We start from the raw sequence: 16,311 nt of genomic DNA on the forward strand, positions 1-16,311 counted from the left end.
AGGCTTGCCGCATCCACCAGGCCATCGAAAGTAACTGCTGATGCCCCCATGTAGTTGTCGTGCTTGTCTCTGCATATAGCAGCCGCTGCCCCCGCCTTACCAGATCTGGAGACTGCACCATCCACATTTATCTTCACAGCATCTTCTCCCGGTGCAATCCAGCGATGAACACGCTGCTGAGTTTTTTTTGCATTGGGCGTTACCCTCCTAGCAGAAGCTATGTCTAGGTCCTCCAAGTAACGGTTGATGAAGCACATAGTAGATAGAGGACTCTGGAATTCATTGTCATGTATAGCCCTTCTTCTAGCCCACCAAATAGCCCACATTGTAATAAGCACTCTCGCTAAATCATGCTGATTCATGGACTCAAAAAGCCAAAATAGCCATAACCTTGCATCATCAGATCTGTTGGACAACATATGTTCGACAATCTCCTCATCCCCCAAGGCCCATACACACCTTGCCATGCGGCACTCAAAGAGAGAGTGCCGCCATGAATCTGTTTCAGCATTGCAGATGGAACACGCCGGTGTGGTCGCCATCTTTCTTTCATGTCGGGTTGTGCCTGTGGGGTGAGACATGTGAGATAATCTCCATACAAAGACTCTGACTTTTGACGGGATTTTAACTTTCCATAGTCGCGTCCATGAATTCCTTTCCTGTGTTTGATTTGAGTGCCCCAGCCTGTGCTCCAACCAGTACTCCCTCTGAAACTTTATCCTGTTTATCACTCTGTAGGCCGATCGGACAGAGAAAAGCCCCTTCCGGTCATCGTGCCATGCCCAAAAGTCCGGCTGCAACCTAGAGCTCAAAGGGATGTTCAGTATTACATCAGCATCCGGAGCAATGAAGTGTTCATTGATCACCTGTTTATTCCATGCACGCAACACTGGATCAATCAATTCCAAGACTAGTTGTGGCGGGTTCACTGTAATGGAGCATATTGGTCTCAACTTATAGTCGCGCGGCAGCCAGTTATCATGCCAAATATGTGTCTCTGCTCCTGTACCGATCCTCCTGATGAGACCCAAAGCAAGGGCATCTCTTCCTTCGATTAAGGAACACCAAACCTGGGACGGGTGAGAGCCCAGAGTTGCGTGTAGAATATCAACCTCGGGGTAGTATTTGGCTTTTAAAACTCTAGCACTTAGAGTTATCCGGATCCTGAAGCAAACGCCAAACTTGTCTGGCTAGTAATGCAAGATTAAAGAGTTCGATATCCCGGAACCCCATGCCTCCCATAAACTTTGGCTTGCACATAGTTCTCCACAACGCCCATGTCGGTTTCCTCTGGCCTTGTTTACTTCCCCACCAAAATTTACGAAGTAGCCCGTTGATGTGCTCACACAAACTGCGAGGTAATTAAAAGCGGGCCATGGAATACATAGGGATAGACTGAGCAACTGATTTTATCAACACCTCTTTCCCTCCAGCCGACAGACATTTCTCCATCCATCCCTGAATGTGCTTCCATATTCGGTCTTTCAAGTACCTGAAGCATCCCTCCTTCTCCTTCCCAACATCTGTGGGCAAACCCAGATATTTCTCTGATAATGCCTCGTTCTGGACATCCAAAATGTTTTTAATCTCCAAACGCTGGGTGTCCGAAACCTTTTTACTAAAATAAATGGACGATTTTGTCGGTGTTTATGCGTTGACCAGAGGCAGCGCAATATGTGTTCAGAAGATCTCTTATCCTGGCTGCACCTACACTTGTTGCTTCAAAGAATAAGAGGCTATCATCGGCGAACAATAAGTGATTGACAACCGGTGCATTGGGTGCAACCGAGAGACCCCGAACCCCACTATCATGTGCGTTAAGCAAGCAAGATAGCCCTTCAGCTGCCAACAAAAATAAGTAGGGGGATATCGGATCTCCCTGCCGTAATCCTCTTGATGGCCTGAAAGTTTCCAAACTACCACCGTTGAAAAGAACCGAAAAAGAAACAGACGAGATGCACCTCATTACTGTCTCCGTGAACCGGGGGCTGATCCCCAACTTAAGCATTACTTCCTTCAAATAAGACCACTCTAGTCTATCATACGCCTTCATCTTATCCAGCTTAAGTGCACAAAACATGTTGCCCTTAACTCTCTTTGTTTTCATGTAATGCATACATTCATATGCAGTGATAAAATTGTCCGTGATTAGGCGACCAGGGACAAACGTCGATTGCTCCTCAGAAATAACCTCGGGGAGAATACTTTTCAACCTGTTTGCTAAGACCTTTGATGCGATTTTGTAAATCACATTACAAAGGCTTATAGGTCGAAATTGTCCTAATTTTTTTGGACTTGCTATCTTGGGAATAAGAACGATGAACGTTTGATTGATATCCTCCAGTGAGTCATCTCCATTGAGCACCCTGAAGATCATACCTGTGACTTCCTCTCCACACAAATCCCAATGCTGCTGAAAAAATGTGCCGGAAAACCATCCGGACCAGGAGCTTTAGTTGGGAACATTTGGAACAAAGCGTTTTTTACTTCCTCATTCGTATAAGGAGCGTTAAGACGAGCATTCATATGAGCATCAACTCGAGATGGTATGTGTGAAAGAACCTCCTCCATCCCTATGGTTCCTTCCGATGAATACAAATCCTCATAAAAGTTTGTAGCCGTATTGGCCAACTCTTCCGGATCATTACACATTGAACCATCAAGCCGTTGCAACTAAGTTATAGTGTTTTTTGCCCTGCACGCACTAGCTTTCTTCTGGAAATATTGTGTGTTGCTATCCCCTTCTGCAAGCCAGCGTATGCGTGATCTTTGCCTCATCATAATCTCCTCCCTGTATGATAATTCCACAATACGATCCTGCACCTTCCTTTCTTCTACACTTGCTCCTACACGCAACGGGTCAGACCGTAGGGCAGCCAACTGCTTACGCTAGTTGGTTCATTGTAGTAGCTGGTTGATCCCTTTGCCATGCTTGTTCGACCGTAGCGCTGAAAGTTTCTTCCTGCTCCCACATGCATTCATAAAGAAACGGTTTCTTTAGAGCCACTCTCAAGTTGCTTGCTTCTAATTCATTTAGTAGGAGGATAGGGCTGTGGTCTGATTTGGCCGCCGTGAGATGTTCTAGTGAAGCAAAGGGGAACATTGCTGACCAACTTGGGGTTGCAAGGGCCTGGACCTACAGAAATCCCCTCTCGCTATCCTCTTCTCAAAAGTCCAATCCAGCCTTATAGCCAAGATCTGCTAATTCACACACATCAACCGCCTCCCTCAACCCTGCAATTTGAGCACTATTGCGTTCATTCGGACCCATCTGCTCTTCTGGCCTCAATATCTCATTAAAATCAACCGACCTCGGCCTTCTAGCATCGAGGCCCATGATTCTCGAGAAATGCAAATCCGGCCTGTGTCCTAAAAGTCAACTTTGGCCCAGCCCAACAAGGACTGTACCCCTGCCACCTGGCCCCCCGCTATGTCATCGTCGTTCAGCTCACTCCCATCACTTTGTTGCCTCGATCGCCCGCGTAGCCTCTCTGAACACGCAGATCACCACTAATATCACACCGACAAGTGGGTCCCATGCACGCTCGTTCCCACCAGTCATCGACATCTAATCGATCCGGTGCATTCCTCGCAAATCTACGCACGCGAACATCTCTCCCCGTCTTCGCCCCACTCGCCGATCCGAACCACCTCAAACCCCAGCACCGGACCCGTCACTCCCCTCCCCCGCCCCGCCCAGCCCAGATCCAGATCCACCCGGCGCGGCACAGCCGCGGCCACCGAAATCCCTCGAGGAATAATGGCCTCCGCGGCCGCAGCGGCGGCGCCGCCGCTGTCCTCGCCGGAGTCTGACCCGCGCCTCGTCGAGGCCTTCGTGCCTTTCCTCGAGAAGCTCGTGAAGAACGCCTCGTGGCGCAACAAGGCGCACTCCAAGCTCTCCCACACCGCCAAGTCCATCCTCGACCGCCTCCAGAGGCCCCCGCCCCCCTCGCCCACCGCGGCGCAGACCCCGTCCACCCCGACCTCGCCCTCCACGCCGACTTCCTCCTCCTGGCAGCCGGGCCCGCTCCGCAACCTCTCGCTCGAGGACTCGGAGCTGCTCCTCTCCCCCATCTCCTCCGCGCTCGGCTCCGGCAGCGCCAAGCTCGTCGAGGCCGCGCTCGAGCTACTCCACAGGCTGATCGCGCACTCCTACATCCATGGCGAGGCCGACCCGTCGGCTGACCCCTCGTCCCAGCTCGTCGCTTCCCTGCTCGAGGCGGCCTGCAATGCGCTCCACCTTGACGACGAGCACATTGAGCTCCTCCTCCTCAAGACTCTCCTCTCTGCGGTCACATCCACCTCCGTGTGCCTCCACGGCGACTGCCTGCTCCGCGCCGTGCGAGCCTGCTATGATATGTATCTGGGGAGCCGTAGCACCGTGAATCAGGCCACTGCCAAGGCGTCGCTCGTGCAGATGTTGGTAATCGTCTTCCGCAGAATGGAGGCAGATTCATCTACGATCCCCGTGCAACCCATCGTCGTGGCTGAAGTGATTGAGTTGCCTGATGCTGGCTCAGGTGCATCACCCACCGCCGATGCCACCTTTGTACAGGGATTCATCTCGAAGATCATAGTGGACATTGATGGTGCATTCACACCTCTGGCACGGACAACCTCGTCTGCTGCGGCAGGCACTGTGCCTCATGATGGTGCTTTTGAGACGACCGCAGCAACCGAGGAAGGAGCAAATCCTGCGGACTTGCTTGATTCAACGGATAAGGACATGCTGGATGCCAAGTACTGGGAGATTAGCATGTACAAGACAGCTCTTGAGGGTCGTAAGGATGAGCTTGGCGTGGAGGGGGCAGTGGTAGCCACTTTGGATGATGATGCTGATGTCAGGATTGGGAATAAGCTGCGGAGGGATGCTTTCTTAGTTTTCCGGGCATTATGTAAGCTCTCGATGAAGACACCGCCAAAGGATGCACCAGCTGATCCGATAGTGATGCGGGGGAAGATCCTTGCTCTTGAACTTCTCAAGATCTTGCTTGAAAATGCTGGGGCTGTGTTCCGCACCAGCGAGAGGTACAATTTCCCTTGCCTGAAGTTATTTTGCCCCAGATCTTCTGAATTTCTTTTTATAATCTGGTAACAACATTGAGCAAAAGTTTGAGCACCATTTTATTCCTTGAAACGTGGTCTAGTCACAGCTTAAGGAAGAGATGAATTCTTTGACGAACTCTTTTGTAAAGATTAGGCATTGATTTACAGGTAGTACATTTGGATTAATCTATAATACTCGATGTTGCTCTGTTCATAGCAATGCTAATAAAAATCAGTATTGAAATTCATGTTGCAATTTACAGAAGTTAGAGGTGTGTAATTTATGCTTGTTGCTACGATATTGAAATCAAAATGTACTTGATCAATCTCACATAAAAATGGTTCAGTGAGGTTGATTCTGACAATTGCATTTTGATGGGACTGCATGGCTGCACACCCATGCAATGAGGGTTATGATCTGATGTCATTTGTCACAAGACGTTTTACCTCCTTAAAAACCTTGATACCATGTCACTTGCTAGAGAAGCAATCTACACTCAACAAAGTGGATACTGTACCAGGAAGAGGAGCTTAGCTATTGTCATAGGAAAATTGATTGGTTTTGAATTATATACGTTGACACATTGTTGGTTATTTTGTTGGTTCTGTCTGTCTCCTCTTCTTGAAATTTGAAAGTAATGCCAATTTGGTTGATAATACAATTGTATTTGTTGAATAACTATAAATGATAAAGTGGGTACAAATTTTGGGTTACAACCTATCATTCTAACGAAGTTGCATTGCCCATGAGAGTCATGGTGATTGATTCTGTTATGGTTGCTTGTATTTTTGATTAAAATGAAGTTCAGTAACCTGTAAACGGACCAGTTGGTAGTGATGGTCTATTTTTCCTCGGGGTCGTACCAGCAGTCTGATTTGGTACTAACGGTTCCGATCGTGATGGGATTCTCATCACCCACTTAAACCTGTTTTCTAGAAACATCCCGCTATATTGTACTCCTTCCGTCCCAAAATAAGTGACTCAACTTTGTACTAAGTTTAGTACAAAGTTGAGTCACTTATTTTGGGACGGAGGGAGTACATTTTTGGATACGCCTAGCAACACCTCATTTCAATAAAATAACTAGTCTTGCAAACTTGTATGCCATTTTTACTCTGTAGCAAGACACATGTTTCTTGCTAGTAAAATAGTAACGGGCATGTGTATTGTCATGCCTACCAAGGTATATTACTGTAGCTTTTCAGGTAGAACAGCTTCTTCTCAAAGTACACTATGCTGGTGTAGCTAATACAATTGTATCTTCATATTGACTGTGCTATAGTCATATTTTCTTGTCAACTGCTACGGAGTTCTTATACCCATCTGCTTGATGCTTTATTTATCGAATATACTTCTTTTTGGCCTAACTATCTTGTTTTAACCTGGTCAGGTTTCTAGGTGCTATCAAGCAGTATTTGTGCCTATCACTTTTGAAGAACTGTGCCTCGTCACATATGATTGTTTTTCAGTTATCTTGTTCTATTTTTATTAGCTTGGTTTCAAGATTTAGGCCAGGATTGAAGGCAGAAATTGGAGTATTTTTTCCCATGATCATTCTGAGAGTTCTGGAAAATATTGCACAACCAAATTTTCAAGCAAAGATGATAGTTCTTCGTTTTTTGGAGAAGCTCTGTACTGATTCTCAAATCTTGGTTGACATTTTCATCAATTACGACTGTGATGTCCACTCATCGAACATATTTGAGAGGTACTGCATCACTCACTTTTCATTACTATAGTTGACTAGTGAGGTTTTATTCTCATAAATAGCTGCAGACACCTATTTACTATTGTGTTTCATTTTCTGTATGTTTTTCCGACAGGATGGTCAACGGTCTGCTTAAAACAGCTCAAGGGCCTCCTGCGGGTATTGCTACCACATTGGTACCGCCTCAGGATACCACAATGAAGAGTGAAGCAATGAAATGCTTAGTTTCTATCCTCAGATCCATGGGAGATTGGATGAATAAGCAGCTACGTATTCCAGATCCTGACTCTCCTAAGATTGAATCAGAGCAAAACGATAATGATGGTGGAAATGAGTTTCCCCAGACAGAGATCAATGGAGATGCATCTAGCGAGGTATCCGATTCACATTCAGAAGTATCAAATGGGGTTTCAGAGGCTGCATCTTTGGAGCAGCGTCGAGCTTACAAAATGGAACTTCAGGTGGATCTCATTCCACAGTTAGTTACTTTTATGCATTTTTCAATGAGAATGTGGCAATGTGTAGGACTTCTGGTTGCTGTTCTGTCCTGAATTACTTGCCACAGTTCCATTATATTTAGGTTGGTTCATTTCCTTTTTCTTATGTGGTCAACTGCTTTATGAATGGCAGGAGGGTATCGCTCTGTTTAACCGGAAGCCTAGAAAGGGAATTGAATTCTTAATAAATGCCAACAAGGTCGGGGAGTCATCTGAGGATATAGCTGCTTTCCTGAAAAGTACTTCTGGCTTGAACAAGACTATGATTGGTGATTATTTAGGGGAAAGGGAAGATTTATCCCTCAAAGTCATGCATGCATATGTGGATTCTTTTAATTTTCAAAATATGGAATTTGATGAAGCGATCAGAGCCTTTCTTCAAGGTTTTAGGCTTCCTGGAGAAGCTCAAAAGATTGATCGGGTTATGGAGAAATTTGCAGAGCGTTACTGCAAATGCAACCCAAAGGCCTTTTCGAGTGCAGACACAGCTTATGTTCTTGCTTATTCAGTCATAATGCTTAACACTGATGCACATAACCCAATGGTCAAAAATAAGGTATTTTCAAGTTATGCTTGAGCATACAATTTACACATTTTCTGATGCTATTCCTAATGTATTAATTGGTGCAGATGTCACCAGAAGATTTCATAAGAAACAATCGTGGTATTGATGATGGGAAAGACCTACCGGAAGAATTTATGAGGTCCTTGTATGGAAGGATTTGGAAAAAAGAAATTAAGATGAAAGAAGACGAATTTGTTCCTCATCAGCAACAATCAACAAGCTCTAACAAAATTCTTGGGTTGGATAACATTCTTAACATTGTCATACGCAAACGAGGTTCAGCTATGGAGACAAGTGATGATCTCATTAAGCATATGCAGGAGCAATTCAAAGAAAAGGCTCGTATGTCTGAGTAAGTTATGCTGGATTCTAGATGAATAATTGTAAACTAAGTTACACTGTTTACTTGATTAATTATATATTTTTTTCTGCCCAAATGTTTATGCAATCGTATTATTTTTGTTCATCTCCTTCACTGTAAATAATATATGTGGATCTTTTTTGAATGAATTATTTAGGTCAGTATTTTATCCAGCCACAGATGTAGTAATTTTGAAGTTCATGGTTGAGGTTTGCTGGGCTCCTATGCTTGCTGCCTTCAGTGTGCCACTTGACCAGAGTGACGATGAAATTGTCATATCCCAGTGTCTTGAGGGATTTCGCTGTGCAATACATGTCACCGCAGCTATGTCGATGAAGACTCAAAGGGATGCTTTCATTACATCGCTTGCCAAGTTTACATCACTTCACTCTGCTGCGGATATCAAGCAGAAAAATATTGAAGCAATTAAGGTTTGTTCTGCATATCTGGTGTGGATATTGAATCTCTTAGGTTTTTGACTGGTATACTACCGGCAGAAAGTTGCTTCTATTATTAGTGATTTTCTAAAGAGAATAAATTCATTAAAGCAAAAAATGGTACTCAGAAGTTTGTTTCGCGTTGGTTGGCTTTAAAAGGCTAGATGCAACTGATTTATGACCTAGCTGGTTCCATGCTAAATTGTTGGGAAAGTGCATGATAATAGCTGGATGTGATGTTCTGAGGAGAGCTGCTCTGCATCTCTGTTAAAGCAGCTATATTTGCTCCTTGTGTGTACTGAGCATTTGGTATTTTTTCACAGTTGCTAGTCATTCTGGGTGACTGAGAAAATGTTGAAAGAAAAAACTATTCATGGGACTCATCTTTCGCCTCTTTTGGTCTGCCATTTGAATGTTTCTGTTGCACACTCCATTACAAGCATACGCCGTCGGGCTAATTGCAGTTTACCAAATCTTACTTTGAGCATAATGATATAATCAGTTTTTCCATTCTCACTCTTTTGTTGTGGTGGTGAATTGCCTCTTAGGCAATTCTGTTGATTGCAGATGAAGACGGAAATTACTTGCAAGAAGCATGGGAGCATATATTGACCTGTGTTTCTCGTTTCGAGAATCTACATCTTGTAGGTGAAGGTGCTCCTCCAGATGCCACTTTCTTTGCACTGCAACAGCCAGACCTTGATAAATCAAAACAGGCTAAATCCTCGATTATTCCTGGTTTGAAAAAGAAGGCTCCAAATGCTGGTGCCGCTTCTAAAAGAGGTACTTATGACAGCGCTGGTGTTGGTGGAAAAGCTTCTGGTGTTGATCAAATGAATAATGCGGTGACAATCCTCTTGGAGCAAGTCGGGATAGCTGAAATGAATCGTGTATTCATAAGAAGTCAAAATCTCAACAGTGAGGGTATAATTGATTTTGTAAAGGCCCTTTGTAAGGTTTCAATGGAGGAATTGCGGTCTGCTTCTGATCCACGTGTTTTTAGCCTGACCAAGATTGTTGAAATCACGTAAGGAATATATGATGTCATCTCAGCAATGTATAAACATTGCAATATGCTTGTTTACACTCTTATTGCACTATATAGTCACTGAAGTATGATTGTTTCTTTTCTCTAGGCATTACAATATGAACCGCATCAGGCTTGTCTGGTCAAGCATATGGCACGTCTTGTCTGAATTTTTTGTTACCATTGGCTGCTCAGAAAATCTTTCAATTGCAATATTTGCTATGGATTCATTGCGACAGCTGGCAATGAAGTTCCTGGAGCGAGAAGAACTGGCGAACTACAATTTCCAAAATGAATTTATGAAGCCTTTTGTTGTTGTAATGAGGAAGAGTAGAGCTGTTGAGATAAGAGAACTAATCATCAGGTGTGTATCTCAAATGGTACTGGCCCGTGTTAATCATGTGAAGTCAGGGTGGAAAAGCATGTTTATGGTATGTTATCTGTACTTGCACTCATGTACCTTGATTTTGATACGAGACACTTGAGCAGTTTTATTCAGGTTTCTGAATGCTGATTTGTTTTGTATAAATTTCAGGTTTTTGCAACGGCATCATATGATGATCATAAAAACATTGTACTATTGGCCTTTGAAATTATCGAGAAGATTTTGCGAGATTATTTCCCCTACATTACCGAGACCGAGTCTTCAACTTTCACTGATTGTGTGAACTGTCTTATTGCGTTCACCAACAGTAGGTTTAACAAGGATATAAGCCTTAATGCAATTGGTTTTCTTCGATTCTGTGCGGCAAAGTTGGCAGAAGGTGACATCGGGTCCTCTTCAAGGCTGAAGGAACCCTCGCCTCGTTTGACCAAGGATGGAAAGCAGGAAGGTGCAATTCAGGTTGATAAGGATGATCATATACACTTTTGGTTTCCTTTATTAGCAGGTAGTTACATTCTCCTTTTGTTCAAGATGGACCTTTCTATTGTTTTCCATTGACTTATTATTTACTAGTAATGATGTGTGGCGCCAACTTGTCAAACCTTGCAGGATTGTCTGAACTTACTTTCGACCTTAGACCAGAAATTAGGAAAAGTTCCTTGCAGGTGTTATTTGACACATTAAGAAACCATGGCCATGTTTTCTCTCTTCCTTTGTGGGAGAAGGTGTTTGATTCAGTACTTTTCCCAATATTTGATTATGTACGGCATGCTATTGATCCATCTGGTGGTTCTTCACAAGGACAAAGTGCGGAAAATGATCCTGCAGAGCTTGATCAAGATGCTTGGATGTATGAAACGTGCACGTTGGCCCTTCAGCTAGTTGTAGACCTTTTCGTCAAGTTCTATGACACTGTCCATCCACTTCTGAAGAAAGTTCTTTCACTCTTGACAAGTTTCATTAAGCGTCCCCATCAGAGTCTTGCTGGTATAGGCATTGCTGCATTTGTTCGCCTGATGAGCAGTGCTGGCTCTGTCTTCGTGGATGAAAAATGGCTGGAAGTCGTGTTGTCTTTGAAAGAAGCTACCACAGAGACGCTTCCTGACTTCTCTTATATCGCATCTGGAGCTTACCTTGAAAATGTACCAATAGAAAATGGAGACTCTTCAGATAAGAGAGAAGACGAATCTCAACCATCAGAGGATGGTACTGAAGAAACCTCTAGATCAAGGAACCTGTATTTTGCAATTGCTGATGCCAAGTGCCGAGCTGCTGTCCAACTCCTTTTGATTCAGGTCTGTAGTATTTCTTCTGCAACTGATCTTTGTTTTCATGTGCTCGGAAGCATATTGTTTTCACCATTGTTCCATTTTCCTGGATTATCGAAGTCTGGTGCATCGCCTCTCACCTTGTCAAATAGGCATGCTAATAAGGGAGGTGAGAGTGGTAGGAGAGGAGAAAGTGAAGAACTTCATACAGCTATATCCCACAACATATCTCTAGCCGAACACTGTAGGAATTGGTTTCTCCATTCAGACACAACAAGAGTGTCTAATGAGAATGACTTAAGATTCTTAGCTTGTTTGACCGGAACACGCAGAGCTTGTCAAACTTTAACTCTAGCTTAACATGTAGCAGTATGGGTTGTTAGCACAGTACCTTTTTCCTCTAGTTCGGACCTTTTATCTTGCTATATATATTACTCCCTCTGTCCCACAATATAAGAACGTTTTTAACATTACACTAGTGTCAAAAACGTTCTTATATTTTGGGACAGAGGGAGTAGTTGTTAATGCAAATTATAGTCTCCTTTCTTCATTAATTTTATTCTGTGCTTGCATTCTGCTTTATCATGTTTATCATGCAATAGGCTGGTAATTGCAACATGACCGTGTTTAATTTACTTATATGTATTTCACTTTCTGTAGGCTGTGATGGAGATATATAACATGTACAGAGCTCAGTTGTCGGCACAGAACACAGTAATCCTCTTTGAGGCCTTGCATACTGTTGCCACTCATGCTCACAAGATAAACAGTGACAACGACCTGCGGACCAAGCTGCAGGAGCTGGGCTCTATGACCCAAATGCAGGATCCGCCATTACTACGCCTTGAGAATGAGTCATATCAGTTGTGCCTCACTATCCTCCAGAATATATTCTTGGACAGAGCTCCAGATGAAGGGAGCTTAGAGGTCGAAACCCACCTTGTTGGACTTTGCAAGGAGGTTCTTGAGGTATACTTGAGCACAGCAAGGCCTGCTCACCTTTCTGGTGGTATACAGCCGCTTGGTCATTGGCTTATTCCGGTCGGTTCGTCAAAGCGGAGGGAGCTTGCAGCCAGGGCACCGCTTGTTGTGTCAACATTGCAAGCTATCAGCGGTCTCGGCGACTCATCGTTCGAGAAGAACCTTGGCCAGTTCTTCCCCCTACTAGCTGGTCTCATCAGCTGTGAGCATGGTTCAGGTGAAGTGCAGGTGGCCTTGAGTGATATGTTTAGCACTTGGGTTGGCCCAATCGTGCTTCAGTCCTGTTGATGCTGAAGCACCCTGTGATATAGTATACCTCCACATGTAAGTTATTCTTTGTTCCAGACTTCCAGTGTCATATCTTTCTGTTGCTCCGTTTCCCCCCATTTTGTTGTGTTCATTATTTTAGTCGTTGTGGGAAGTGGTGTCTTGAGCCGAACTGATCATGTAGATCCTTTCCCCTTTTATGCTATTGGTTTTCTGCACTGGGAGCGTGTATGTTTACAAGATGATTAAATTATATGCCTTAGTATAGTTCACCAAGTTATTGAGCAGTTCGTTCTGCTTTGGATGTTTGTAACTGCCGCTGTCCGAAGCACAGGAAGCTTCAGCATTGTGTTATACATTTCGTTAACTTTTGATTGGCATCAGATGGTTCTGGTTCAGTTCGAGTGTAGAAACTTCATTCTCCGATAAACAAACCCGTATCATGCTTTGACCCGCATCTACGTACATAGTAGTACTCCAGTTAACTGTATCTGCCGTGAGAGGTTGCCATTTTTAAACACGAGACTGCCGACACTAAAACATCTTGGTAGCCCTTTGCCATCGTGCCTCTGGAATAGAACCCACGCTCTACGCAGGCCTGCGTGTCTCTCTAATGGCTTCTCGTTGTCTCGCGCCAAAAGACCTAAACCCGGGCACAAGTATCTCCGCGTGCCTGGCACTTTCTGGAGTCTTCCGCGGTCCGTGGAGTACACTTGTGCCACTTTTTCTGGCACCTTTTGGCGAGCTCCGGAGGCCCTCTGCATGGTTCCCTAGGCGTCCACGTCGTGGCCCAGCTCCCGCTGCCTTACAACTTCTACACGCTCACGGCTGGGGGTGCCCGCCGACGTGGCCACCGCCGCGGCCACCCCCTCATGGCCGGGCTAGCTCGTCCTCCCCGGGCCCTATATAAAACGCACACTCGTCATCGGCAACAGCACACAGTCACCAGTCACCAGAGTCCACAACGAAGCAAGTGTGATCTAGCCACTCCCTGCATCCTGCTGTGAGTAATGACGACCATGGTTGCCTTGAGCTCCTTCGCTGGTGCCACCGTCGTTGTCCGCCCCGCCTCCTGGTCTCCGGCGCTGACGCGTCAGCGCGCCCTCCTCGTCAGGGCGCAGACCGAGGTAAGCCTGTTTTACCTAACTGACTCTGCCATCATAACTTGTTTACTCTGTACAAGTTTCAACTGGCTGTACTGACTCACGATGCTCTGCAGCCGGATATCGAGCCGACCAAGGAGACGACGAGCGCGTCGACATCCTCCCCAACCCCAACCCCAAGCCCGGTGGCGCCCAAGCCCAAGCCCAAGGCTAACCCCTCGGTGTGGGACGCGCTCGCGTTCAGCGGCCCAGCGCCGGAGCGCATCAACGGCCGGCTCGCTATGGTGGGCTTCGTGGCGGCGTTCTCCGTCGAGGCAGCGCGCGGCGGCGGGCTACTCGACCAGGCCGGCAGCGGCGCCGGGTTGGGATGGTTCCTGACGACCGCAGCGGTGTTCTCGGTGGCGTCGCTGGTGCCGCTCCTTCAGGGACAGAGCGTGGAGAGCAAGTCCAGCGGCGTATGGAGCGCCGACGCCGAGCTATGGAACGGCCGCTTCGCCATGCTCGGCCTCGTCGCACTCGCCATCACCGAGTTCATCACCGGCACGCCCTTCGTCAACGTCTGAAACTAGCTAGTGTAGTGCAGTACGCTTGCACGTGCATGTACATATTTGTTGGTCATGCTGAGGAACTAGGACTACGGACTCTGACGTTCTGTAAGCCTTATCATTAGCTTGTCTTTCTTGGTGATGATGTCTTGGAGCCTACAATTAATGCAGGAATGAATCGCGTTCATGCTAATACTCCCATTCTACTAAGACGCTTGCGTATTTTAAGTAATTTTAATCATCAATTAGACGAACAATATATAAATTTCGGGACTTAAAATTTATACCATCAAAAAGTTATTCAAATACGAATGCAACGGTATAACTTTTGTCGTCAAAGTGGATTGCCGGACGATTCAGGCGACTTCTCCGGTGGAGGATGCTGGCAGGTTTTGCCTTGGACCAGGGGCGTTCGGGACTCGCGCGGCGGCGGTTCGCCGCAGTCCGGCGCTTACAATGGAGGTCGATCCTACAGGCAGGCTATGGTGGATAGAATCGGGCCCTCAGACTGGCGTATTCCTGCGATGGGCATTGGAGGAGAGATGCCAGCCCCGGCGCCACTGTTGGCGCCGCCGCCTCCCCGCACCGCGCCATCGATGCCACCGCCAGACACACGGGCGCCTCCTAGAATCACTGGAGCAGGAGATCGCAGCACCACTGGAAGGCAGGCGGCCACACGAGCCACACGGGATCTGGCGAATGCCGCGCCTCCCGTTAGGCCAGTCAACAACCAGGTGCAGGTGGCCCATCTGGACCCACCGGGGCGACAGGCTTTGGCCCCTCGGGCTGATGCGGTGGACAAATTTGACCTATGGACCAAATGAAATCACAAAATGAACTGTCCGTGAAACTATTTCACGCGGCTGACTTTTTTGTGTGACGCCCGACACGAAGGCGCCACATTACACTGTGCAACGCCTCACAAATAGGCGCTACACGGCCAGCGTAGTGGTGATAGCACTGCAGCAGAGGCGGTGCTACTAAAGGCCCTTGGCATTGCGCATGACGATCTGGCAGTGCACGATGGCGCGTTGGGACAGTTGCGCGAACTGTTCGACTCGCCAATCCAGGAGCCCCAGCTCAAGGCGATTGCTGCCATCTTCGGCAAATCTATCCCGTTTGACCTGGGCAAGGAGGAGGCCACGAGGGTAACCGTGCTTGCCTAATTGGCAGGCCCCGGCGCGACTATCTGTTGCTATGTCGTCGCCCAATCTGGAGTTGGTGTGCTGGAATGTGCGCGGCCTCAACAGCCCCGCGAAGAAAAAGGCGCTGCGGGAATTTGCAGATACGACTCACCTGGTGATTTTCTGTATTCAGGAGACTAAATTGGCATGTATTGATGGTTTTACGGTTATGCAATGTTTAGGCCCCGCCTATGACGGGTTTGCTTATCTTCCGGCGATCGAGACCAGGGGTGGTATCCTGGTTGCTTGGAATTCTTCATTGGCGCGTATTTCGAACCACGTACTAGACACAAATTTTATCACTGGCTACGTGACACCCATCGATGGTGCGCCCTGGTGGCTAACCACCGTCTATGTCCCGCATGAAGATGAGGAGAAAATCGCCTTCCTGGAAGAACTAACTGCTAGAAGGCAGCTCTGTCCGGGGCCATGGCTTGTCATTGGCGACTTCAACATGATTATGCAAGCCTCGGACAAAAGCAATACGAACCTGGATAGGAGAATGATGCACAGGTTTCGCCAATTCGTTGATGGCATTGGTTTGAAAGAATTGTTCCTGCACGGCAGGAAGTTCACTTGGAGTAACGAACGCGAGGCCCCAACCCTCACCAAAATTGACAGAGCGCTGGTCTCGGTTGATTGGGAGATGGAGCACCCGGATTGCCTCCTGCAGGCTCTGTCGACGGCCTCATCGGACCACTGCCCGCTGCACTTGGCCCTACATGAGCATTTGCACCCACACCGGAGGTTTAGGTTTGAGCTTTTCTGGACGAAGCTCGAGGGATTTGAGGATGCGGTGAGAGAAGCCTGGCAATGCGACCCGGAGATCACCGACCCTTTTAAGAGGATTGATCTCCTGCTCAGGAACACGGCGAGATTTCTTACGGCTTGGGGTCAGAAGAAAACGAGCAATGTTAAGCTGCTTATAGCTATTGC

At 46.7% G+C, this 16,311-nt stretch overlaps 2 protein-coding genes across 2 annotated transcripts; both read left to right on the forward strand.

Annotated features, from left to right (window-relative positions):
• Positions 1–3,674: 3,674 nt before the first annotated feature.
• LOC123098066 (brefeldin A-inhibited guanine nucleotide-exchange protein 2) lies at positions 3,675–12,819 on the forward strand. Its single transcript, XM_044519942.1, has 11 exons — positions 3,675–5,028; positions 6,438–6,755; positions 6,871–7,216; positions 7,386–7,808; positions 7,883–8,169; positions 8,336–8,609; positions 9,164–9,642; positions 9,752–10,073; positions 10,178–10,532; positions 10,637–11,322; positions 11,956–12,819. Exons 1-11 carry the CDS (start codon positions 3,761–3,763, stop codon positions 12,562–12,564), a joined length of 5,367 nt encoding a protein of 1,788 aa, XP_044375877.1. The 5' UTR covers positions 3,675–3,760; the 3' UTR covers positions 12,565–12,819.
• Positions 12,820–13,462: 643 nt separating this feature from the next.
• On the forward strand, positions 13,463–14,384 carry LOC123098068 (high molecular mass early light-inducible protein HV58, chloroplastic). The gene is made up of 2 exons (XM_044519943.1): positions 13,463–13,670; positions 13,763–14,384. The coding sequence occupies exons 1-2, from the start codon at positions 13,554–13,556 to the stop codon at positions 14,207–14,209; spliced, it is 564 nt and encodes a 187-aa protein (XP_044375878.1). The 5' UTR covers positions 13,463–13,553; the 3' UTR covers positions 14,210–14,384.
• Positions 14,385–16,311: the final 1,927 nt, after the last annotated feature.

Source organism: Triticum aestivum, chromosome 4D (assembly GCF_018294505.1).
Source record: "Triticum aestivum cultivar Chinese Spring chromosome 4D, IWGSC CS RefSeq v2.1, whole genome shotgun sequence".
NCBI lineage: Eukaryota > Viridiplantae > Streptophyta > Magnoliopsida > Poales > Poaceae > Triticum > Triticum aestivum.